The sequence below is a fragment of the Leptonychotes weddellii genome, chromosome 16, assembly GCF_054177405.1.
Source record: "Leptonychotes weddellii isolate Sample4059 chromosome 16, ASM5417740v2, whole genome shotgun sequence".
NCBI classification, from domain to species: domain Eukaryota; kingdom Metazoa; phylum Chordata; class Mammalia; order Carnivora; family Phocidae; genus Leptonychotes; species Leptonychotes weddellii.
The window spans coordinates 5,042,746-5,068,879 of NC_138384.1; the positions used below are offsets into that span (position 1 = coordinate 5,042,746).

General features: G+C 43.1%; 1 protein-coding gene across 3 annotated transcripts in view; it reads right to left on the reverse strand.

Moving 5' to 3' along the window:
• Positions 1-26,134, reverse strand: part of CDH13 (cadherin 13) — a 1,287,326-nt gene that overhangs the window by 519,322 nt on the left and 741,870 nt on the right. For all 3 annotated transcript variants that reach the window (XM_081807354.1, XM_081807356.1, XM_081807355.1), the window contains one exon: positions 7,798-7,914. In XM_081807354.1, the coding sequence (XP_081663480.1) occupies positions 7,798-7,914 (117 nt within the window). The remainder of the gene's footprint in view (positions 1-7,797; positions 7,915-26,134) is intronic.

Here is a 26,134-nt window from a genome sequence, read left to right on the forward strand (position 1 = left end):
AGACTCCTAGGTTTTGAGGGTTGCTGGAGTGGTGGGGGTGGGAGGGATGGGGTGGCTGGGTGAAAGACACTGGGGAGGGTATGTGCTCTGGTAAGCACTGTGAATTGTGCAAGACTGTTGAATCTCAGATCTGTACCTCTGAAACAAATAATGCAATATATGTTAAGAAAAAAAAAAAAGAAGAAGAAGAAGAAGGTAGCGGGAGGGGAAGAATGAAGAGGGGGAAATCAGAGGGGGAGAAGAACCAGGAGAGAGGATGGACTCTGAAAAACAAACTGAGGGTTCTAGAGGGGAGGGGGGTGGGGGGATGGGTTAGCCTGGTGGTGGGTATTAAGGAGGGCACGCATTGCATGGAGCACTGGGTGTTATACGCAAACAATGAATCGTGGGACACTGCATCAAAAACTAATGATGTAATGTATGGGGATTAACATAACAATAAAAGTTAAAAAAAAAAAGACTCCTAGGTTTTGATACTAGCATTGCCACTCTTTTAACTGAGTAACCTTGGGCAAGTTGCTTAATCTCTCTGATTTCAGTTTCCCCATCTGAGAAGTGGGTATAATATTTTGTGGGGTTGTCATAAGAACTAAACAGGACAACAGGGGTAGCCATGTTTGGCTTAGATCCTGACACTCATTAGATGTTGAAGATTCTAGTTGAATTAGAAAATTCCTCAACTCTCCTGTCTCCAGGGTGCTAATTCACGCTGAAATGCCAGATCCTTTAATGTTCACAAATAATTAAATATAAATTCAGTCTGAGGAGAAATGTACATAACAATAAAGGCCTGGGAATCTTTCAAATTGAGAACTGAAAGGGTGATAAACTCAGGGCTAAAAATATTGCTTCCTCCATAGGCTCAGATGCTTTTATTTGCTGGATGTATATCACGGAGGGCATTTTTGCATATATATGTATTTGGCAAACAACCAAAACAACTCAATTATGTTTTATCATTAATTAAATTTTGCAGAAAGAGGGCAACATTTGCTAATGGTGAATATATGCTTTTATTAGACTTAGTCAAAATAACTTAAAATTAAGTCTGTTCAGTTGTGAATAAAGTTTGAGGTTTTTTATTTAAGGGGGTTTGAAATATTGTATGTATGAGCAAATATGGAAATACAGGCACTCTCTCCTCTCTCCCTCCCTCTCTCTCTCCCCTCCTCACACACACCCCACACATAATCCATCAACATCAAATCTACCACAATCTGCTAAGGATACTTATTTGACCTGACATAATGGTTGACTGCCAACCAATTTATCTGGTAGCCTCACTGCCATTGTGGAAAATTAAATTTTCCTAGAAATATCCAGACTGATCATATAATGGTCTATTAATTCCATTCTAACAACAAACTAGGCTGTGATCACTTTAACCAGTGAATGCCTTATCCAACTAGCCATAGGCTTAACCAGAACTCAAGTCAAAGAATATTTGAGTCCCCACTGGGCGTTAGGCAGTGTGCTTGTATTACTATACTTGAGGAATTATAGTTAATGGAAAAACAAGAAAAATACAAAAGAAACTATATTGCTGTTCCAGATGTGTTACATGCAAGCAAAGAGGAGATCACACAAAAATTCCAAGGAGGAGACTGTATCAAAAATAGGCTTTAGCTCAGCACTGACCAATAGAAATACAATGCGAGCCATGCAAATAATTTAAAATTTTCTGGTAGCCACATAATAAATGAAGCAAAAAAAATATGAGATTAATTTTAATCATACCAATATATCCAAAATGTTTTTATTTCAACATGGCACGAATAGAAGGATTATTAGTGAGATATTTTCCATTCTTTGTGTATACTACATTTTTGAAATCCTGTGTTTATATTACATTTACATATCAATGTAGATACTATATTTTCATGAAAAGTATTTGACCTGTACTTAGATTAAAATTTAAGTGGAAAAGGTAAATTTCACATGGCAAGTTGTTCCAATAACTGGATCAAACAGTAGTTTATAGGTTTAAACCAACATTAGTTAAAATTAGATAAAATTTAAAAATCCAGTTCCTCAATTGCACCAGGCACACGTCAAGTCCTCCATGGCCACATGTAATTAGTGGCTACTACACTGGGCAGTGTGCACAGAACTTTCTGCGAGGATGTAAATGTTCCACTAGACAGTGACTCCTTGAATGTAAATACATGTACCCCCTGAGGAGGGAGGATGAAGGGGGTGCGTCCCAGGTAGAGGAAAGAGTTCAAAGTCATAGAATTAGGAAAGGCGTATGTACCAGTGGGGTTGCTGAATGTAGAAATAAACCCTGTTATTCATCTCAACAAGAATTTTTGAGTATTGAGTTCCGGACATCTTGGATCTCTTACATTCAGATTTCTCTTGTATACACTAGCCAGGGCTAAGTTGTAGTTATTGAGTAAAATGGCTGGTTGTTTTTAAAAGGAGAAGTTAAATAGCTGTAAATTTCTGAGAAGAGGCATGTAGTCAGACTTGAATAAAAATGTGAGGCAGTGGATTTTAAAAGGGGTGGAGGGCTGATGGCAATTACACAGAATGAGTCAGGCAATAGGATGAGGCTGAGTCTATGTTTCGGTGGGAGGGTAAGATGCAGCAGTACTAGGGATCAAGTTTCAGATTTCTGGCCCAGCTTCTGAGGACACAGCTTGGCACCCCTGGGTTCTCAAAGTGATACGTATGGCTATTAAATGGAATAAAGCAGATTCAATTCTGAGACACCAGATTCCTTGGCACCTGTTTGCATGGGTGCCATAAATGGGGAGGTACAGAACACCTGGATGTAGGGAGATCCCTAATAAACCATATGCTTAGAAGTCTGAGGAGTATTTAGGAACTGCCATAAATTATCCTCATGTATTCATGACACAATCAAAGCAGAGTCCTGATTGAGTGGTTTTCATGATTTGGTCTAATGATCTATGTTGATTCCCTTTACGAAAAGCACATGGTCCAATTACATATTTCTTCCATCCTGGGTTAAAGATGTCCTTCTAAAGGCCCATTCTACCAATTTATAGGGGATATAAAAAAAGGATTTTCAGTGAAATGTACTTTCATTGGTTTTGATGAAAACGGTTTGTGATGAAAGTAGAATCTCTAATAAGCATGTCATAAATGACTTGTCTTTCAAACTTAATATAAAACAGAATAAAATACGTCTCCCAAAGACCTCCTTGCTGCCTCACAGATTTAAAGTCCCCTGCTCTCAATCAATCAGGCCCAAGAACTCAAAAATCTCTAAAGATGCAATCAAATATTTATCAGTGAAAGTTGGTAAAACTAAGAAATTATTTATGGCCCAAATTTTGAAATAGTCATACTTTGAAGGGGGAGGGAAAAATCACATGTTGGGAACTACACATTTCTCTTTAGGGCACAAGCCCCCAGATCCTCGCTGCCATCTAGAATTCAGAAACAAGAAGGAAATCACAGGTTTGAGGGAATGTGTTCACAATTGGGTCTTTAACCCATTTTTCAGAAACATTGAGAGAGATGATGGAAAAGCAGTCCCCTAATTCCAGTAATTTAGCCACTTACCAACTAATTAATTATTTGGAAGATAAATTATGCATCAGCCAAAACTCTGTCTGATCCCTAGAGCTGCCCTGCATGGCCTTTCTGTCAATATACAATTCTACATAGCACAGCCTCAACTGAGAACAACCCCCACCCCGAGAGTGGATTAGCTGCAGCACCCTTTGATGCCTTGACCCTGTAGTATATGAGTCTCCTTTCTTTAAAGGGATTCAGATTGTGATAAAATATGGCAAAAAAAGAAAAAGAAAATAAAGAAATAGATACTTAAGTCTCCACCCATCCTCTTGAAGTTCAAGATAAACAAACAAAAAATATTTTTGTGCTGACATGCCAATTCCTGTGTGTTTTGTGATAATTTTGTATTTAGTTAAGCTTAATTTTTTTCCAATATTGTATCATGAAATTTACAAATGGAGGAAAAGTTGAAACAAGTGTTCAGTGATCAACCTTATGCCCACCACCTAGATTCTACCATTAACATTTCACTATACTTGTTTTATCATATATCTATCCATTCACCCAGCCCTCTATCCATCCTATTTTGTGTGTGTATGTGTGCACTTCAAACAATTAAATTTAATTTTAATGCTGTTTTAAAGAGAGTAATTGTTAGCAAAGACATTTCATTCCATGAAAGAAAATTCTCAAATTGTACTTAGTAGCACTGAGCATACTAGTTAAGAGCAGAGACTGTGAAATCTCAAAGAGCTGGCATGGAGCTCATCTCTGCTACTAACTGACTGTGACTCCAGACAGGTGACTATCCCTCTGAGTCTCATTACTCTCAGGTGACACTTTGGAAGATGATCCTCATGGGGTTGCTATTATGAGAATTCAACATAAGAGATGAAAGATGCTTATACTTTATAGTATTGGACAAATAATGCATTTGTGATGATTTTTTCTACTCTTCTGTAATCCTGCGAGATTAAGGACCCTGTCTATTGCCTTTTGTCATTAACTCTCCAGCCCCTCACGCAGTGCCTTATAAATAGCAGATGCTGAATATGTGCTTATTGATGTGAATTGACATGAATTTCAGAGATTTTCCTGCCTGGGATGCTGTGAGTATTTATTAATGGAAAGAAGCAAGTACAGTCAGCTTCAAAGGGATGAGACAAGAAAGTTAGTTCAGAAAATGAAATGGGAGCAGAAGATGAGACAAGGAAAACCTGGCCTGTAAAGCAAAAGTATTTATATTAAGTTCAGTGATGGAACAGAATCCATCAGTGCCCTGTCCCCTCCCTTGGATCTCACCTTTTCAGGGCACAGCAGCAGACTTCCAGCTGTCTCCCCCCGGCCTCAGAAGGCCCTTGTGCTGGAGCCAGAGCACAGAGAAGGCTGGATGTGCTGGAGAGTTTACACCTTTGGGAAAGACCCTCAACCAAAGACGGATGGGTTGGGGTATAAATGCCCCAGCTCCCTCCCCTGCAGAGTGTGCTTTATACCATTTCCTAGCATTTCCCCTTGGGATTACAATGCAGTCACCAACATACAGCCACAGTTGCCTTGATAAACAGGCCTCTCAACTGGCTGCTTTCTTTCCCTGTCTCACTTCCTCACTCCCTTACGAGTATTCTCTTCATCTCCTAAATAAACTACTTGCCTTAGAATTCTTGTCTCAGGGTCAGCTTCTGGGGGAAACCAAAGTGAGACAAGTATCTTTATGCTTTCATAAACACAGAGCCTCTCTACTTCAAATGGCATCCTACACTAAAGTCTGACATGTGATATTTATAAAATTAGAGCTGCCTGACTCAGAGAGTTTGGGTGGGTGGGTGGGATATGTATCCTTTCTCCCCACCTCCCCAGCACTCTCTGAAGACACCCATATACTCTCTCACAGTTCAGCAGAGCATCACTTGTTAGCTATTAGTGGAGTTGATGAAGGTAAGGCATAGGATATAAAGGAAAGGATAAGATGAATGAATAAAACCAAGCAGGCACAAAGAGGAAAAAAGTTCTTTCAAAGGCATAAAAAGCATAGACATACAGCAAAACCTATTCACAACCACGTGGTGCTGATGCTGCTGGTCCATAGCTCCTCTTAAAGTAGGACTGGTTTAGGCCAGTGGTTTTCAACCCTGGCTGCCCATCAGAATCATATGGGATTTAAAAAAAAAAAAATACTGATGCTTTGTTCTCACTCCTTGACCAACTGAATTGATCTTGGAAGGTGGAGCCTGGCATCTGTATTTTAACTGCCCTAGGCAACTCTGATGTACAATGAGGGTTGAGAACACCAGGCTTACATAAAGGTCTAAAGAGCAAGATGCAACTTGGTCTCTGAAACTGTGTGGGGGCAGAGCCTTGCAGACTTGAGGAATCTGGCCCTTGGTGAATGCCACCCGTGGCTTCAGGGACACCTATACAAGGGCCATCACAGTGGTTAGGGCTGTCCAAAGGCAGGGCTCATCAACCCCACTGCTGTCCACTTAGAACAGCTCTGGTTCCTTCTGCATCATGTCCTGGACTCCTGGCAAGATTTTGCTTAAAGAAAGGTGTCTTTGGCAGAGTGATAGTTTAAAATCACAAATATGGTGATTACTAGGACTTTGGATTATTGATGCCTTTAATTTCCAACAGGAATAGATTTCTAATAGTGCAAGTTACCCTCACTTCAGGTCCAGGTCACCCTAAAACACCCCTCTTGGCAGATCTTTCTGTGTCCACTTCTCCTGACCGCTCTGCTCCCACAAATCATTCCCTATGAGGCTGCCTGGGGGTCTTTCAGCACACATACGGGGTGAACTTCCAGTGGTTCCTTGATGTGTACACAATGAAATTCCCACTCACCATGGTCTCTGGAGGCCCTACGACAGGCCAGCTTCTCTGACTTCAGCTCTTAACACTCTCTTCCTTGCTTGCCTCATTGCAGTCATCCAGACATTTTCCTCCCCAACTATGCCTCACTCTTTCCCACCTGCAGACCTTTGCATATGCAGTGCCCTCTGCTAAGAATGCAGCCTCCCCAGATCTTCCCATGGATGTCTCTTTCTCATCTTTCCAGTCTCCAATCAAACACCAGGGTCTCCAACCAGCATTCCCAGCCACTTGTGTGAACACTTCTGTCCATCTACTCCCTGGTCTGGCCATTTACTCTCTTTCTGAAGAGCTGCTTCTGCTCTTCACAGAATTTCTTATCCTTTGCAATTTTCTTGTTTGTTTATTTACTCATCAAAATATCTGTCTCCCCACTACCATACAAGGTCTATCACAATCGGGGCTTCTGTGCTGTTCATACCAATAGTGATCCAGGCCCAATCTTGGAGTCTGCCATATAACAGATGCTCCTTATTTATGTAATGAATGAATAAATAGTCCAATAGAACTAGCCATTAAGGTCATTTGTTGAACTAACCACCACTGTTCAAATTCTGTGATGACCAAAAAATACCAGCTGGTTTAAATTTGATTCTCCATGTTGGCTTTTCTAGGGGAAGAGGATGTGTTGACCAGGCACATCAGTATTTCTGCCCATTTAACAGTAAATATTTCTTCCTGGAAAAGTTATTGCCCTGACTCATGCAACAATGTTTTCTGGGTCTGGTTAGGATGATTTAGTTCTTTTGATCTGGTTTAGTTTTTAGAGAGCTGACCCCGTGGTGCTCCTGGACTTACACCTTTGAAAACTAGGTTCTAGGGGTGCCTGGGTGGTGCAATCATTTGGGCCATCTGACTCTTGGTTTTGGCTCAGGTTGTGATCTTGGGGTCATGAGATCAAGCCCCACATTGGGCTCTGAGCTCCAGGTGGAGTCTGCTTAAGACTCTCTCTCCCTCTCCCTCTGCCCCTCCCCCTGACTCTCTCCCTCTCTCTTGAATAAATAAACAAATCTTTAAAAATAAAAAAAGGAAAAGAAAACTAGGATCTAAATAAAAAGGCCATGTATCATCACATTACTATACTAGTATAGTATAGTAGAGTATCTGACTGGTTGCCTGGACGTGATCTTAAAAGCAATGAGTCTATTTCTTAACAAATGACATCTTACAAACATAACTTTAGCATTGTTATTTGCCATGTAGCTCTCCAAAGCATGATATTCAGAGGGGTTATTATTGTTTTTTTGTAAATACTTTTTTGTTGTTTGATGGATTTTTGTCATTCTTTTATTGGCAAAACCATCATGACTTCTTATCATAGAGGAATAGAGACTGATTTCAGGTGGCCACCAAGACAGTCAAAGTCAGCTTGCCTTGTGTATGCTCTCCTCTTAATAAAAATATGCCTTTGTTATGTCATTTGTCTTTTGTCTGACTTACCTTGCCAACATCTCTTGGGAAAGGTTGTCTCTGATTCTCTGGAATTAAAATGGGAGATACCACAATGGACCTCTTTTGTCTTGGAACAGGAGAAGTTCTCGCAAATTTAAATATATCCTAAAAGAGAAAAAAACAAAATCAATTGACAAAAATCCCTCACGGAAAGAATGTATCAGTCTGCTCTGAGATATGGTTCCTTTGTTGTGAAAGCATACAGCTGTTTGGACATTGTTAATTTTATTCTATCAAACCTCATTAGCGTTAGCAAGTACATCGTTAGAATCATACTAAAGCTGACATTGTGATTCACAATGACTATCATTAAGCTCTTTAATCCCATCTTCTGAATCATTCTATTCACAATGTCAGTCTTGATTTATACATCCTTCAGTACTTGTATATTCCCGTTCTTAATCTGCCAGGTGAGGAGATTACTCACCTGATCACTAACCCACAGAACCCACTGGATATAAAAGTGACTCTCCTCATGGTCAACTGCAAGGTCCTTATGCTCAAAAATGAATAGGGATGAAGGGGCAATCACAAAGGTCCAAACTATATCAGGCAATATGGGGACTCCTAGTCAATGTTTTCTCGAGGACTATTTGTTATTATTAGTAGGTCAACTGTTGGAATGCACTATCCATGCTGTATATATGTTCCAAACTTCAATTATTGGAACAGCACTGTCAAGATTTCTGCCCTGTCAGTAATTTACCTATTCAATGACATAAATGTGTGCAAAAAAGGAAACTTTGTATCATAATTTAAACGAAGTACCTGTATTGCTTTCCATAAAAAGTAGGAAAACATGAAAATAAACATACCAGAGACCAAATGATGGTATTCAATTTGAGCTAGAAACTCAGGGGAAAAAATAAGGTCCTCTTTTCTTTTATTTTTTTTTAAAGATTTATTTATTTATTTGAGAGAGGTGGGGGAGGGGCAGAGAGTCTCAAGCAGACTCCGTGCTGAGTGCAGAGCCTGATGTGGGGCTCGATCTCACCACCGTGATATCAGGACCTGAGTTGAAACCAAGAATCTGACACTCAACGGACTGTGCCACCCAGGTGCCCCTAAGATATTTTTAACAGGGAGATAAGAAAGGTATAGTGGGGCATTAAAGGGTTGTGAGCACCAAGCTCAGACTTTCCCCTTGATCTGATCAGAGGACTGAAAGAGAATTGAAAGGGGAATATCACTTTCAGTATATAAACCAATCTCAGTCAATGGCTACCTACTAACCGAAATTATGTTATGTACCACCAAACGTAAGCGTCTCAAACTTTGGACAACAGGCTCCTACCAAAATCAGGTGGCAAATGATATTTAAGTACCATCACTGATCCATGCCCCACAAAAGTATGTGTGTGTATGCATGCATGTATGTGTGTGTCTGTATGTATAGTTTTAAAGGAAAATCTATATAAGAAAAGTCAAACAGGAAACCAGATCAACTAAGGCTAAGAAAGCTTCTGTAATTTTTCTCTAGATTTTGGTGGGAGTGTAATCTGATGGTCCTCTTGTGGGAAGCAATCAGGCAATATTTAGTTATCGGGAATCTTACAAAAGTACATATCCCTTCACTTGGCGATATCACTCCTAGGAATACATTCAAATACTAAATTCAAAAGAAGAATAAAACTGAATGCAGGAATGTATTCAGCTAGACATTATTTATTAAGGGTAAAAATGGCAAACAACCTGAATGTTCAAAGGCAAGACAAAGTTGAATTTGGGTCCATCAGCAGGAGACACTCTTAGATAGCAGTAATGCAGCCTTGAAGAGCATGTTCTAATCACGACTACCACATTTGACTGCTTCCACAATCACCACCACACACTACTCTAATAATAACAATTTCTCACGTGTGCCCTGGGCAATGTGCTGGGCACATTACATGTGTTCACTCTCATATTTGCAGTTAACTTCTCAAGTAAATCTTGTCCGTCCTCAACTAATGAGGAACATCAGGTTCAGAGAGGCCATATGACTTGCTCAGTTCACCTAGCTAGTGGAGAGAATACGTAGGAGAAAACGTGTAGGGAAACACAGAACACCATACTAGGCACTTCCAATCTTACATAAACTATAGTAAGCATAAAAGAATAACATTTAACATCTCAATGTATGAGTGCAAATAAAGACTCTTTGGTTTCTGGGAAGACCAAATAATTCTATTCAGGTAAAGACAGAAAACTAGAGTGTTGTATATGTAATAGAGTAAAAATAGCAAGGGTTAAAACAACAACAACAAATCCACCCATCCAACCACCACCAACAATAAAATAACGCAGCCCAGCCAGGCAAAAAACAGCATAGAGAAAGAGAGAATGGAACAGACCATGATCAGACAATGAAAAACCCAGTGGATTATATTCATAGAACACTGATGTACATAACATCTGTGAAGATTCTGTTGGTTTGTGAGGGAAAGGCAAAGGAATAGAAAATATGTAAAATATGTACGACATATGAATCTCACTTACAATAAAAGAAATCTTGAGGTTTAGATGAGAGAATGTCTCAGCAAGCACTCTGAAAAGACTTAAAGTTCTATGCAAATATGAGGGGTTGGTGATTTGGCTCTGTGACATGGAAATGTAGGCTTCAGTTCATGATGACAACAGGTGTAATGTTTCTAAAGTAATGAAAAAGCATACTGTGTCATCAGTAACAAAACTTTCCATTGTTTGTAGTAAAGGGCTTATTGGTCTGTGGTTATAGCAGGTCTGTGGATGGGTGATATTTTTGTCCTCATGGGGACCTAGGGGGTCAGGCTCCCGAGTCTCCATTCCTACAGCTGGTGGCCTCCCCGCTCACCAGTGAGCAAGCCTGCAGTGGCCAGTCCCCATCCCCAGCTCTCACGGCATCCCAGAAGCTTACCAACCAGCACAGCTGTGTCAGCTCTTGGGTTTAAAGTGTCTAAGAAAAGAAGCAGGCAGCTCTGAGTCTCAGAATGGCAAACAGCATGTGTAGAAGAGAGCAGGGTAGAAGGTGCGAATGGCTGATTTTAGAGATGCTTCCATGTGCATCCGAGAGCCCTCCATGGTGAGCGCAGGAAGGAATTCTGGGGGCCGGAACCTCCTGTGTCTCCCAACTTTTTGCCTCACAATGGCAGGGACCTCAATAACTATTTGTCCGTGGCTGTGTTTTCATGTCAGTTGCTCTGCTTTTGTCTTTGGCTGTGATTTATGTGTAAATCTACAACTATGTGTTTGTTGACAAATGTCTACCTTGATACGTGCTTCTGTGTCTTTGATCAGGTCTGTGCTAAAGGGTTTGTGTGCTCTGAAGCCATGTGCTTTCGTGTGATGGGGACCACATAGGAGCCAGAGCATCTAATGTGACTGACAGTCATACACCTTGTGCAGATCTAGACAGGTGTGCCGTGCAGTGTGTTTATGCCCGACTGTGTGTGCTTGTATCTGTCAATCCAGGATGGGAAGCCTCTGAATGCACCAGGCTGGGGGGGGTGGTGGTAACCTCAAGGAAAGAACACAGAAGCCGAGGAAATATAAAGAATCTGACCAACCTAAGAGCTGTTTATAAAAGGAGAAGAGACAACATGTGGGAAAGAATGCAACATCGGGGTAAAGGAGCAGCTTGGCCAGCTCCCCACAGCCCCTGTTTTAGTCAAGGGCACAAACCAAGTGTAACCAACCATTCAGGTCTGGAAGCTGTAACAGAAACCCAGAATAACAGAAGCTTAACAAGATAGAGACTCATCTCTCTCTTATCAGGGATCCAAGCTCCCCCTTCTTGCTCTGCTTTAACAGGAAACTTCCACCTCATGGCCCAAGATGGTGCCCCCGGCTCCTGCCCTCACAGCTATTCTCTAGCCAGTGAGAAGAAAGGGGACGGAGAAGGGTATGCTCCCACATTTAAGGGCATGCCCTGGCAGTTGCACACATCACCTCTGCTTGCATCCCATTGGCCAGAACTTGACCACATGGCTGTACCAGTCTATAAGGGAGTCTGGGAAAGTAGTCACCGTGTGGTCACATGCCCAGCTAAAAATTCAGTTACTGTAGAAGAAGGTCAGAGAAGATACAAGGGGACAGTGGGCCAATTCTGCCTCCCCTGGAATCATCCTGAGCAACCTCCCTGTCCTCATCTCACAGACGTTCTTCTACCCCTCGCTGCATCCTTGACTTTGGTTTTCACCTGTCAGATGTGTTTTGCTTGCTCGCCTGCCCCCTACCATGGCCTGGGATCCAGACACCTGTACCCCTCAGCTGAAATGCTGCTGTGGCCTCCTCCCCTCTCCAGTCTCTCCACCCTCGCCATGGCCACACCTCCCCCCACCCCCCCATTCTAGCCTCCTGATCTGAGTGCAAAAAAAAAAAAAAAAACAAAGAAAACAGCAGTTCTGGCACAGGCGTTGCATGCTGTAGACTGGTAGACTTGAGGGGCTGTTGGGCATCCAACAGAGATTTCTAGAGGGCACAGAAAGAGTTGTCTTCAGGAGGGAGCAATGACTGAGGGAGAGAGATGTCACAATCACCCAGGTACAAGGGTAGCGGGACAGAAAGGAGAGGCTGACACCAGGCACAGTATGTCAAGAGGGAAAGGGGAGGGGCTCAACCATTCGATGGGTTTCTAAAAGGCCAGTAAAAGCCACGGAAAAGTTAGGTGGCAAAAAGGGGGAAACCAGAAGGATGAAGAGGTAAGAATGTCAAGAAGGAAGGGGTTGCAAGGCCATATCACACAATGCAGACATCCCCTCCAAAAAGCCGAATGCCAGAAGGAGGCTGTTGGACTGGACAACGAATAGGTATTGATTTTAGAAAGAGCAGCTTAACAGTGTGTTAGGGTTGGGTGTCAGAGGAATCAATGAGAAGCGAGGGCTTTGGTGCAGAAGGTAAGGAGAGACACGGAAAGAAGTTTATCATGTCAGTTATTAGAGGGAGGGCCAGGACGTGTGCCGGGCACAGGGAGGAAAGGGCTCGCAGAGGGAAACAGTGGCGTGGGGCGAGCGCAGGGGGCAAGTGATGAGGGTGCGTGCCCATGGGGATGAGACGGGGCTGGATCAGTAGCAGTCAGCCCAAGCAGGGAGGATGGAAACTGCTCTTCTTGAGGACAGAGAAAGGGTGAAGGGGAATTTCTCATCTGTAAGGGGGGATAATCTGCCCATGCTCTTGGTTCTCAGAATGAAATGAGAAGTTGTGCATGGAAGCGCTCTGTGCTCTCCAAAGAACAGCACAAAAGTGAAGGATGGGTCTTATTAATACCAGGACAGGGATGTGAGGAAATGGAGACAAGCCACTCAGTCCCTTTTACGAGTGAGTAATTCAGCTGTCGGTGGCATAAGGCCAGATCTTAACACAGACCCACATAGACACACAGACGCCTCCAGATTTCCAGATTCACTAGACACCTGAACACTGATGTCAAAATTCTCATCGGACACAAATGCTCAGGCACACCACGTGTACACACACACACACACACACACACTCATGAATAAATACATATGCAACAGCCACACACGACAAGCCTAAACCCAAGGACACATATGACACACACAACACACCTTCCTGCTTCAGACCGAGGCAGTTTTCTCAGCCACGGGGGCACACATACAGGCGTGTGCCTCCCATGGGGCCCTCCCTACGGCCCTGCAGTTGCTGGACGATGATCTTCTGCATCTTTGAGCCTGGAAGAGAAGGAGACCTGCAGCAGCCTCATCCACTCTTGCTCAAGTCAAAGGGGCAGAATCGTGTCCTCGGGGAGACTCGCTCACGCAGGACTTTATTACAGGAGAATCAGCCCCCTTCCAGAACGTCTCTCGTCTCCTGCGGGCTCACTGGAGCCTTTTGTCTTTCTGTTGTAGGGTGTTTGGGTTTACAATCCCATTTGCTTTCTTCTCTGCTTCTCAATGTCAGGAGAAATTGGCGGTGTGTTAGAAGGAAGTTTCACACTCCCTGAGGGTGTCACATCACACAGTGAAAAGAGCACGCTGGAAATAAGGGGGGGGGTGCATCCTAATAACTGTGGCCAGCGGAGGGGCCGGGGGCTGGGGAAGGAGGAAGGAGGAAAGAAGTGAAGAATGTGAAAAGGGGAGGAAGACTGGATTCATATTCATTCATTCATTCATTTTTTCAAATACTACCCATGGAGCCTTCCTCTCTACCAGGAGTAATTCTAAGCATCTGGGAAAGTACAGTGCAGGAGACAAACCTCTGCCCCATGGAGCTCACATTCTAGTGTGGGGAGAAAGACATAAGCAGAACAATGGCCCGGAGCACAAACAAGCAAGGTGTGCAGGGTGGATGGCTGCTGAGGTTTTTGCCAGGGAGGCCAGGGGAAAGGCCGCCTGGAAAGGTGGAGGAGGGAGCCATGTGCGCATGGGGAGGAGGGACCGCCAGGCAGCAGGAGGGAGGCAGCCTGCTTGGCCAGAGCACCTGGAGGAGCACCGGGAGGAGCATGGGGAGGAGACCAGCCAGGGACCTGGGAAAGGAATTTAGATGCTGGCTGGCTAGGAGTGTAGTCCACAGAGAGGACTCTGGCTTTTACTTTGCGAGAGATGTGAGTCTTGGGGGGTGGGGGTTTAATCTGAAAGGTGACAGGAGCCCACCTACAATTAAAAAGACTCACATGCCGGCTGCTGTGTGGAGAACAGACTTCAAGAGGGAACGTGAGGATGCTCATTTGTCTCATTTCTTCCTTTTCCCAGCCCTGCCTTCACAGGGCACAGAGGTTCCTCCGAAAATGCAAGTATGAGTGTTCAATTTGGAGAGAGGCAGAGTGGAGTCCCTCTGTCCTCTACTTCGCACGGCACTTTGAAAGTGTTTTCGAGGTAGAATTTAAGAACCATCAAATTCACCCGTTTTTAAGCGTGCAATGCAGTGACGATCAGGAAATTTACAGAGTTGAGCAATCATCACCACAACCTAATTTTAGAACATTTCCATCATCCTGAAGGAGAGCTGGTGCCCACATTTAGCCACTCCCCTATTCCAAGCCCCGGCCACAGGCTACCAGGAATCTACTTTCTGCCTGTACCTATCTGCCTTCTCCCGACATTTCAGGAAAGGGAATCACAATATGCTTCCACAGTGTTTTCATGGACTTGCCTCCGTGGTGTGAGGATTGTGAAGGAGAAAGGGATGGAGCCGACACCCAGTGACTGTAAGGGGCCCAGGCCCCCGGCCTCCAGTGGGACCATGTGCAGGCGTCCAGGGTCCCCGCTGGCCCCATGATGGTTGAGACTCCTGCTGTTCTCACTCCCCCATAGGTGAGGATGCCAAGACCTCTTCCCGATGAGCCTCCTCCACACAGGTGTCCCATGATAAGATTTATTCCCACAGAAGCCACCTATGACACCTGTCAAAGCAAGGTGCCCAGAGTAGACACTGCAAGGGCAAGGCGCTCCAGAAATGAAGGAGAACAGAAAGGCTTTGGGCCGCATGGCACTCCGTCACTGGGACCACCCTCCAGGCTTTGGTTCTCACTGTGCCCTCCCACCACACCCAGCTGAGACCACCCCAAGAGCAGTGAGATTTGAGAGAAACAATCCTGTTCCCTTCACACCGAACCCTAGACCAGAAAGTAGCGTCAATCTGTCTTGCCACCTGTCAGAGGATCTTCACGAGCCAATACTCACGTGGGCCAGAAGTGACCAGAGGACTCAGGTCTGCCTTCCCCTCCCTCCCAGTTCCTGTTTTTGTATCAGGTAATAAATGAGAGGGGAAAATAGCACCAACTTAACAAAGAAGCCACAAGAATCTGCCTTTGTTCTATCTCCTACTATTGTAAGTCCTGGGCAAAGCCGTGTGCTAAGGGGAGATATTTCAACAAGGCGAAACACTGCAGAAGCTGGGAGCATCCTCTCTGATGAGGCAAGGAGTTAAGGGAGGGCAGTGCCACATGAGACTCAATGGTCAACCCGGCCCTGTGTGTGGACAGTGTTATAGATCAAGCTGGGAAGGTCAGATGTACTCCTGAGCAGTGAGAAGCCTTTACTGGTTTCATGCAAAGGTGTGATGCTTTTGGGTTTGAATTCCACATCCGGTTGAAGGATCCTGAAGATTATTCCTTTGGAGAGTTTGAAGCTTGCATTCCAAACTCTAGTCATAAGGTCATATAGCCTGTTCCTTTCCCATCTTTCTAATCCGAAGATTTATTTGGCATCCTTGTCCTGGCCTCACCAAGTCTGCTGTAGCAAATACTGCCATTTATGGGGTAGGGATTTGCTGGGCGGATGCTAGTCACGTGGAACCAGTATCCCATTTACTCCATCCAACAACTCACAGGTAGAACCACCATGCCCATTGGCCTAAGGCTCAAAGATGTAAGAGACTTACCCAAAGTCACTTAGCTCTCGAGCTGGTGACCACCTTTACAAGGAGGCCTGCGTCCATACAGAGTTCCTTAGCCCTGTTTATTCAAGTGTATTTGGAGAATCACAACTCTATGTGTGCGGAGGATGGAGAGCAAATCTCAATCAGCCTCTGGCTAGAAGGATCATCTACCTGTACTGCAGGGGGATGCTTAATGGTCTGCAAATTTCTGCAAATGAATGGAACTGCAGAAGTCAATCTCCAATTTATTCCATTCTTGAAGCTGATCTCATTGTTCTGAGAGTTGTCGGGAGGAGGGAATCTGTGTTCCTCCATTCACACTTTGTATGCAATCAAATGCACAGTTCAGCCAGCTTTGCTGCACCTGGGGCGAGACTTAAAATTTGCTTTATTAACTCCCGGGGCTGAAGTTTGCCTACTTAAGGAAGAAATAATCAACAAACACCAAACTTTCCACAGCAAATTTAGGAGGCTTGAGAGCCAAGATACTGATGAGAGCTCACTTCATTTACTATTTCCCCAATATTCTGGAGGCCAAATGTCAGCGGAGCTGTCATCTGTTGTGGGCTCACTGCACAGAGTTACGAAGACAATGACAATGGGGTGATGTGGAAATTGCCCATTAGTCCTGCAGAGCTCACCTCATGGTATGGCAGCGGGCGTGATAGAGCTCACTTGAAAAGTAGGATCAAAGGGGAAGATGATGGGTGGTGAATTCATAGGGTGGAGTGAAGCCGATCGGCTCTTGTAAGTTTTGCCATGCCTGTCTCTCAATGGCTGCTGGTCTGCAAATGGGAGAAATGGGCGCAAGCCACTGTTTCCTAGAGTCTCCATGCCTACCTGCTTTCCTAGAAGTGATTGCCAGCAATATCAGAAACAATTTCTCCAGTGATGAAAGTCATCTATCAGAGACTTTGGGGATGGCCGATCTAACAACAAGAAACTTTGCAATGGAAGGACCAGTATCAGAACCTCTGAATGATTAGCACGAAGGAAGGAACACATTTCCAAATGTAATGAATATGACAATCATTTCTGTCGTTATGGGTGTTTAGGGTGGAAGAGAAATGGCTTTGCCCAGAGAAGTCAATGGAGAAAAGAAGGATTCATCAGAGGAATTTGCAATTTGAATGGTGACTCCAGAATTCTGTCTAGCAGCCAGGAAGATCTTTTAAAACATCCCCTTAACAATTCCATATTTGCTTCCCCTTGTCAAAGGATGGAGTTTCCAATGCTACCAAGGCCCAGGAGGGCCAGCAGTTTTGGCTCTGGATGACATATGTGACCTCAGGGGCCCCTGTGTCATTGTGGCTCTGCTTCTGCTACACAAGCCCTATCAGGTTCTGCAGGTGTAATCGCTTACCTGAGGACTTTTCACCTAGCAATGCCCCTCCCCAACCCTCCCCTCTGGTGCCTGGTTGACCGCCCCCATCCATCCTCCCACTCTCAGCTTAAGCACCATGTCATCAGGCTCTTTGCTATGGGGATTGCCCGCAGCTTGCCCTTTCTATCCAGAGTCTTTGTCTCAGCTTCTGACTACACATTCGCTCAGTGCCATCAGCCCATCAATGTCCGTCTGTCCCAGGAGGCTACGGGTCCCAGGAGGGCAGGCACCATGTCTCTCTGGTTTGCTAGTGTGTCCCTTGGCACCTAGCACAAGGCCAGGCACATAGCAGGTGTCCAAAAGGAATTTTTAAAATAGTATTAAATTCAAAAATTATTAAATAAATATATGGTTATTGCAAAATTAGGGTAATCTAGGTAATGGGCTTAGCACAGCATCTGGTTTAGAGTAGTTGCTCCACGGTTATGTCTAATAAGTAAATGAGCAGGATGCCTAGGACTCCTTTTTTATTTCCTCTTCACTATGGAAATCTGCTCTCTAACAACAATATTACTGCCACCCTCAGTTTGGACTTTTTCATCCTAGAGTGCTCAGTGCTTGGTGAAGTGACGGAATCTATAGAACATTTTCAGAAGATCCACCCCTTGGACCACTCAGTGGAAGACCACTGCTTTCTGGAAGAAATGACAATGAGGCTGAGATCGGAAGACCACGTGGAATTCAGCCAGGTGGGGGGACCAGGAGGAGGAAGAGCTCCAGGCTTGGGGAGCGGCAAGTGAGAAGACACAGAAGGAGGACACGGCCAAAGACCAGAAGGGCTGGAGCAGAGGGGGAAGGGCTCCCAGGAGCCCCAGAAGAGGCTGGAAAGAGAGAGTGGCCAGACCTGGTCCACAGGATTGTTCTGAATCCCGAGGACCACAAGAAGCCACTGAATGGTTTTCAGCAAAAGTCTGGGATCTGACCCTGCCTTTGACTCTGCCTTGTCAGAGCTGAGGAGCCATCCCTGGAGAACACATTTTCTTAAATGGGCTTTCTTTCCTGCTATATGTTACCCTAAGCCATCCCTATATTTGAAAAGTTGAACTTAAAAATAAGACACAAGTAAAACAACAACACCCCCCCCACACACACACATTCTACCACTTACTCTAAAATGTCAACTTCCCCACATTTGAACTGCTAGTTAAAAAATAAAATAAAAGCATATGCTTTGGATGAAAATTTGCCAAACCACACTTCCAAATGCAACTGCCTCCAAAATATTTCGTGAATCTAGCAGGAGCAATAACAACACAAATCGGGACTTGCTAGTTTCATTGGAGGTGAAAAATGTTTTAAACATATTTAGATTCTTTAGTCAGAGGTCCGTTCAACCACATGTGATGGTGATGGGGATATAATGGATACAATTTCTGTCTGCTCTGGCATTGATAAAATATTCATGTTAAATAGCTATTCTGAACACCTGGAGGCATCTTGCAGCGTTTTACAGATGGACTTGTTTTTCTAATACACATATGTACTCCTGACTCAACAGCTGTATTAACTTGAGTATGTATTCTAGATGTGTGAGCACGTACCCCAGATCCCACACTTTCTGGTCTGCATGAGCTCATAAATTTGTGAGTGGCCTTTAAAGAAAGCCCCCATTAGAAAATCCACATGTGGAAAAAGAATTCTTTTCAATTCAGTGGGTATTTATTGGGTGTTGGCTACATGATTTCCCCTAAGGAAGTTCCAACGTAAATGGTACAGGACTACCCTGCAGGCACCTCAAACTCAGCATGTCCTAAACCAAATTGAGAATCCTGCCCCATCCACTCCTGCCACAATCCACAGGGGTGCCTGTCTCCCTCCCTCAGAGTTGAAGAACTACACCCATACGGCCCATGGATAGTTTACTTCATTCCCACCATATTGCACTCCCAAGTGGTTACCACTTCCAGAGGGGTTTCCCGAATCCATCCGTCCTTCTCTAGTACCATGTTCCCTGCCATGATCATCACATTTCTCCAGCTCACCTGTGGATCCTTCATGTCTCATCATTTCCTCTTATACATGAGCCTACTGGATGCTAGAATCATAACAACCAGGACCTCACGCCCTTAGTCTGGACTACCCAGAAGCAGACACCGAGATAAAGATTTGAGAGCAAGTAGTAGTTTAATATACTTTCTAAAGTTTCTATAATGAACCTATTCTCCTTGGAATCAGGACAAAAAATGAATTCATTTACTCGCAACCCTGTATCGTACAAACAGCATTTCAGTGTCCTTCCCTCCAGGTTTTAATATACTTTCTGCTTAAGTTGAGATTGAAGGGTCTGAACAATTTTGTACCTTGCTTTTTGAACCTAATGATAAAAGCCAAGCTTCTTTCCCTCCTGTGTCACAGATTCTATAAACATAATTTTAGTAGCAGTACAATACATCATGTGGATGTATCAGCATGCATTTAACCATTCCCTTGTCCTTATGCTTGTCAAATTTAGGTATTTCCAATTCATTATTATAAACAATATGCAAATAAAATATCAGTGTACGTGCAGTTTGATTCGCTTACTTGTTTGCTTTTCTCTAACAAGCAGATTTTGGAATGGACTAACGCAAGTGGGCTTACTAGGTCAAAGGTTATGAACATTTTAAGGGATCTGTGACATATTCCCAAACCAGCATCAGCACTGAAAACAGATCTCATGTTGCCATGGCAGGGCATTCCCCAGTGGTTCCCACACCTCTCTCTGGAGCCCATTACTATGTTCCAACCATGTTGCTCTTTCCCAAACATGCCATGCTCTATCATGACTTTATGCCTTCATTTGTTCTGTTCCTCTGACTAGGATATTCTTCCTCCCTCGCTTACTTCCAGTCCTTTCTACCTGCCTGATAACACACAGACACACATACACACACACACACAGACACACACACACACACACAAAATAGGTGTCTATTATACATTACCTACTTATACATTAATTATATATTAACCCACTTAAGCAGTAATCTCCCTTTTATGTAGCTCTCTTCAGTGAGGTCCCCAGTCAGCATGTGTCATTTTTCCTACTCAAGTTAGATGGAGGCTTCTGAATAGTTCCTATTAACTTCCGGTTTCTTCTGCCAGTTCCTATTAGTATGCAAATGCAGGCCTCATTCTCTAAACCTTAATAAAGATGATCTGTTTAATAAATATTTATCTGTTTAATAAATGCCACCTGATATCAAATGGCAAGCTGATAATATCTCTTTTCTATTTTTTTCCAAAGGACTTTTTGACTTTTCCACGCCTTAAGGTGACCTCTGAGAAGGGAAGAACCTTGCGTCTCACTTAACACCTGATGCATTTAATCATCAGATTGGAAGGGACGCCCATTCACCTCTCCCCTGAAGCTGAATCGCCTCATTAACTGGCAGAAGACAGGCCTGGCTGTTCCTATAGACACAGCCACCCTACAATGAGGCTTGACCTCACGTGTGCCTGGCTCCAGGAGAGACTTCATGCTGACAGATGTCATTGAGTTCCTGTAGGATGGAATTGGAGAAGAACAGGGTAGGACTTCATCAAATACAAAAACAGGTGCTTCTTTACTGTTTCACCCCAAGTAAAACCCAGCGTCTTAGGCCAAATCTTGTGGTGATCAGGGCAAGGAGGGCCCCAAATCGAGCTTCCCCGAACCAGGGGGTGAAACCAATCCTCCCCTTTGGAATGGCGCATTCCTGTCTCAGGATCCACAACAGAGGGACCACATTTAAAGCGGTATCCTGGCATTTAAGGAAAGGAAGTACACATTACCAGGACTCAGTCTCTGCATTTGGTCTGTTTTTGAGCTCTTCGCTCCTCCTGTTTTTACCCACTTGCTTTGTTTTTGGTTGTTAACTTTTTAATGTTATGGCTGCAAGCTCTAAAATTAGAAAGCTATTTCCCACACTGGCCGCCAAAGCCAATTGCCTCCTTTGTCCAACCAATTTTTAAATATCCTTCATGATTGAAATTCAAGATTATTTTGCTTTGGGAGTCGTTCCCAATATTTCACATAAATTATCCTCCTTTTTCTCCCCTATGTAAATTTCTTCTCTTTCACTGACGCCTCCCCCAAACTTCCAGTACTATTCCTCTTCCTCTTTTGTTAAAGACATTTTAATTAAGACACCAGGGTTACATTAACCTACTTAAGCAGTAATCTCCCTTTTATGTAGCTCTCTTCAGTGAAGTCCCCAGTCAGCAAAGTGTCTTTCATCAGCCTGCCCCGTGTCTCTCTCCTCCCTTTGTTCTGTGGTTTTTCACTGGATTACAGATCCTCACATTTTAATTCAGCCCCCACTGCTGTTCCACACGATGCACTTTACATCAATAAATGCATCTTCACGATGATGCATTCAATGTCACGTGTCTCCCCACTTCATTGATTACTGCGGCCTTTGAAGGTTCAAAGTTGCGTCAGATCTACCGGGAATAAGGGGAGAAGAAGACCACGTTTGACATTCTCCAACATCTGAGGTTTCCCTGGGCCCCGAAGTTTTGATGTCAGGATGGTAAAACAACAACAGCTTGAAGGGAGGAGAGCGTGGTATAAATATTCAGTTGCCATGTGATGCCCATTCTTCCTTAAAAGACGGCAGATCAGGCTTCTTTTTTCAAAGTCAGGATTGAAAGTATTTGATAATGGAGCTCAAAAAATCTATTATGGGACCAAGAGAAATATGTTCGCATCCCAGCTACTCTGTGAACTTGCCCCACAGGAAGGGAACGCTTCTGTTTGTTTTCAAATGCTTCACATTAAATTCTTTGAGCATTTTTACAAAGAGGAAAGTATCTTTGAAAATCAGCGAATTCTAAATGACAAGAGAGAATATTGTTTGAGCGCTTACCATGGGTTTGACACTTACTGTGGGTTTGACACAAAGACTTATGAACACTTTTCCCCATTAATGCTCATAAAATTTTTGTGATGTCAGCACTGCTACACTCCCATGCTACAGATGAGAAAACTGAGGCCCAGAAAAGTTAAACAGCTTGCTTAAGGACATATTACCGGCGAGTGAGGAGCCTGGGCTGTCACCCACTCTATGTCTTGCCTCCTGCATGTGCTATCTTGACACGTTACAATTTTAATTACTAAAATAATTTTATTTAGGATCTTTTCCAGTTAAACTTATATGTAGCACATTTATCCTTTATCTGGTCCATGAGCTCAATTTTCAAAATATGTTCAGACTTTCACTGTTTCTCATTCCCTGACCCTTCCCACAACTGCCACTATCCTGGTCCTGGTTAACATCCTCTTTTGTCTGGATTATAGCAAAAGCCAGTCCCCTAGCCTCTGCTCTTGCCTCAACAAGCCCCATTCCTCCTTCCCAGCAGCCAGAGTGGTCCTGTTAAAACCTGAACTGGATGACATCACTCTTCTGCTTCATAGCTTCCAGTGGGGCCTCCTACACTTGGGGCAAAACCAATATCTTTGTACTGGCCTAGAGCGTTTTATGTAATTTGCTCCCTGCCTCCTCTTACCTCAAGTCCCCCTGACTTACTCTGGCCCAGTCCAGTTGCACTGGCATCCTAGAACATATGTTCGATCTGCTTCACCCCATTCATCCTCCAACCGTATCTCCTACAATTCTACCCTTTGCTGACTCCACTCCAGTGGTACTATCCTCCTTGAAGTTCCTCGATCATAATCATTCCTACCTTCGGGCCTTTGCACTTGTTCTACCCCATCCAAGAATGTTCTACACTTGCATCTCAATGGCTTATACTCTTACTTTAGTGAAGTCTTTCCCAGCCCCAGTATCCGAGATTGTATGATTTCCCCCAGCATTTTCTATTTCCTCTCCATGATTTATTTATGTTCATATCACTGTTACCATCTAACATACCACATCTTTAACTTATTTATATATTTTTTGTCTATACTCCCACTCCACACCAATATATAAGATCCATGAGGCAGAGATCTGATTTCTACTTCTTATTTACTATTATAACCCTAGTAAACCAGAACAATTCTTGGTACCTGGCAAGTGCTCAAATGACATATGAATGGAGTGAATGATGAATTAATCTAATCAAGAAGGCAGAATGAGCCTGTGTGGAGTCATAAAATCCATGAAGATGCTAAGTTGTGTTCACTGACTGTTAGCAGAAACAGATTGTGCCTGAGCAAAGCAATCAGGATAGTGGGCTGAAAGGTGACTTGTTTTTGCAGGATGGTTAAGGTTTGGATGGACAAAGCAGGAATCAAAGTAGGTAGAAGAACACAACAGAGACAACAAGACCACCATCTTACACTTACTGAGTGCTTGCCATACACCAGGGACTATCCTAAGTACTTTACAGATGAATCTTTGCATTTCATCCTCAAAATACCATTTTGGTAGTTACTAGTATTAACCTCATGCTGCAGATTAGCAAACTAAGGCACAGTGAGGTTAAATAATTTGCATAGAATGTTTCAACGTTAAAAGAAGCATAGAGTTTGGAGCAGTGGCAGTGTGGATTGTTATTCTAAGGATCAGAAGTAATAGAAGTAAAGCACTTTGCTCCTAGAAGATTCTCTCTAAATGATGGCTATCATGATCAGTGCAACAGTTAGGCCAAAGAGGTTAGCTAGAATTTTGGCTTTATGTCCTTTCTCTCTTATGCTGTCCAGACTGATACAGGAGTCCAAACATGTTTGTGAACTCCCTCCATTTCACCTGCAGAAGTTTCCATCTTCTGTTTGATACCCTGGAGAAACATCAGTGAGTAGGAAGTTCGTGTCCACTATATTGTCTAGCTACAAGTCTAGCCTCTAAGATTATGGACATTTTCTACCTGAAGTAACTCACTATCTAAGCCAGAGACTGGAAGATCAGACAGTAGCTCATTGCCCTGTAATGAGCATCTTCTATGTCCTTTAACATAGGATATTTGTAACACAGGTGCCCTCTGGATCTATCAATATCTTGCTGTTGGTACACTTGGCCATCATCTACTGTAAGAAGCAGCTTAGAATAGTGGTTGCAGGCATGACTGTTAAATTGATGGTCTGTATTCAAATCCTAGCTCTGCCACTTACTAGCATTGTGCTAAATTTGTTCAACCATTCCATGCCACAGTTTTAACATGTATAAAATGGAGATTATAGTATCTACATCACAGTGTTGTTGTAGATATAAAAAGTGTGTGTGTGTATGTGTACATGTATATGCATGTATGTACATACATGTTGTATATGTATATATTTTGCTTCACAAGTGTTGGATATTACTTTTCTTTTAGGGAACATTCTGTAATGCTATCTCTCCTCCTCTTGAAAAGATAGTTGGTATTGGCCTCAAAGAAGCAACTATCAGTTTCAATTAATCTGTGCAGGCCCGTATTTATTTTACCTCTTTTCCCAGTGCTCACATCTTATCTGTTTCAATGCTCTCTTGATTCACCCCTCAAAATGTTTCTTATCACAATCAAAATGCTTCACACCAGTAAGAAAAATAAAATCTTAAGAGCAGCCAGGGGGGAAAAAAAGGACACATTACAGAGGGAAAAAAGATAAGGATGACAGCAGATGTCTTGTGAGAAACAATGCAAGTCAGAAGACCATGGAGCAACTCTTTAAAATACTCAAAGGAAAAAAAAATCAATTCAGAATTCTAAACCCAGGGAAAATATCTCCCAAAGTTGAAGGTAAAATAAACACTTTTTGAGATATTTCAAAGGTGAAAGAATTTACCACCAGCAGAACAGCACCATAAGAAGCATTAAATAGTCCTTCAGCTGGAAGGAAGGTGATACCAGCTGGAAATATGGGTCTACAGAAAGGAATGAAGAGCACAAGAAATGGCGGGTATGTAGGACAGATGACTTTTTCCCCCTAATTTTTAAAAATATGCCTTGAAAAGGTAACTGATTGTTTAAAGCAGAAATAATAACAATGTATTGTGGGGTTTATTTACAGCATATGATAAAGGAAAATGCGTAACAGCAATGCTGCAAAGGTTCTCCACCAAGGGAGAAATGGAAGTACGCTGTTGTAAGATTCTTATACCATATGTGAAGTGCCGTGATATTATTGGAAGGCAAACTGTAATAAGTTGAAGGGATATGCTATACATTGCCATGCAACCACTAAAGTGATCAAAGAATGTTTCTCAATGCCAAGCTCTTCAGTTTGGTCCCAAATACTCCTTGCTATGTACCATACCAGTACCAGTGCCATTTCTCATCCAGATCATCCCCATACCCTTCCAACATGCTTCCCCTCTTGCCCTATAGTCTCATCCTCCTTCAGTCCAAGATACGCTTCCAAACTAGGCAGCCTGAATTACTATTTATCAAAGGTTACCTTGAAGGTAGCACAGAATTACACAGTGGATATTTGTTGTAAGAAGAGATGAATGAGTAAAGTCCTGACTCCTCTTTTGCTATAGTATAGTCCACTCAGTCTTCTGAGCCTGACTTTCAAGGCCCTCTGAAATTGGAGCCCAGACAAATTTTTTAATTTCTCTTTTATATTGGAATCATGTGCATTAGAGCAATGCACATTGTTCACTGAACAAGTTTTATGTTTTCCTGCTTTTGTATCTTACCCCATAGCATCTATCTTACCTGGAATGTCCTTCTCACCTAAATTACAAAGATGCCACCTCTCCTCAGAAGCCTTCCAGTCAGCAAGTTGTGGAAGTTAGGGAGGAAGAAATTGTCTCTAAG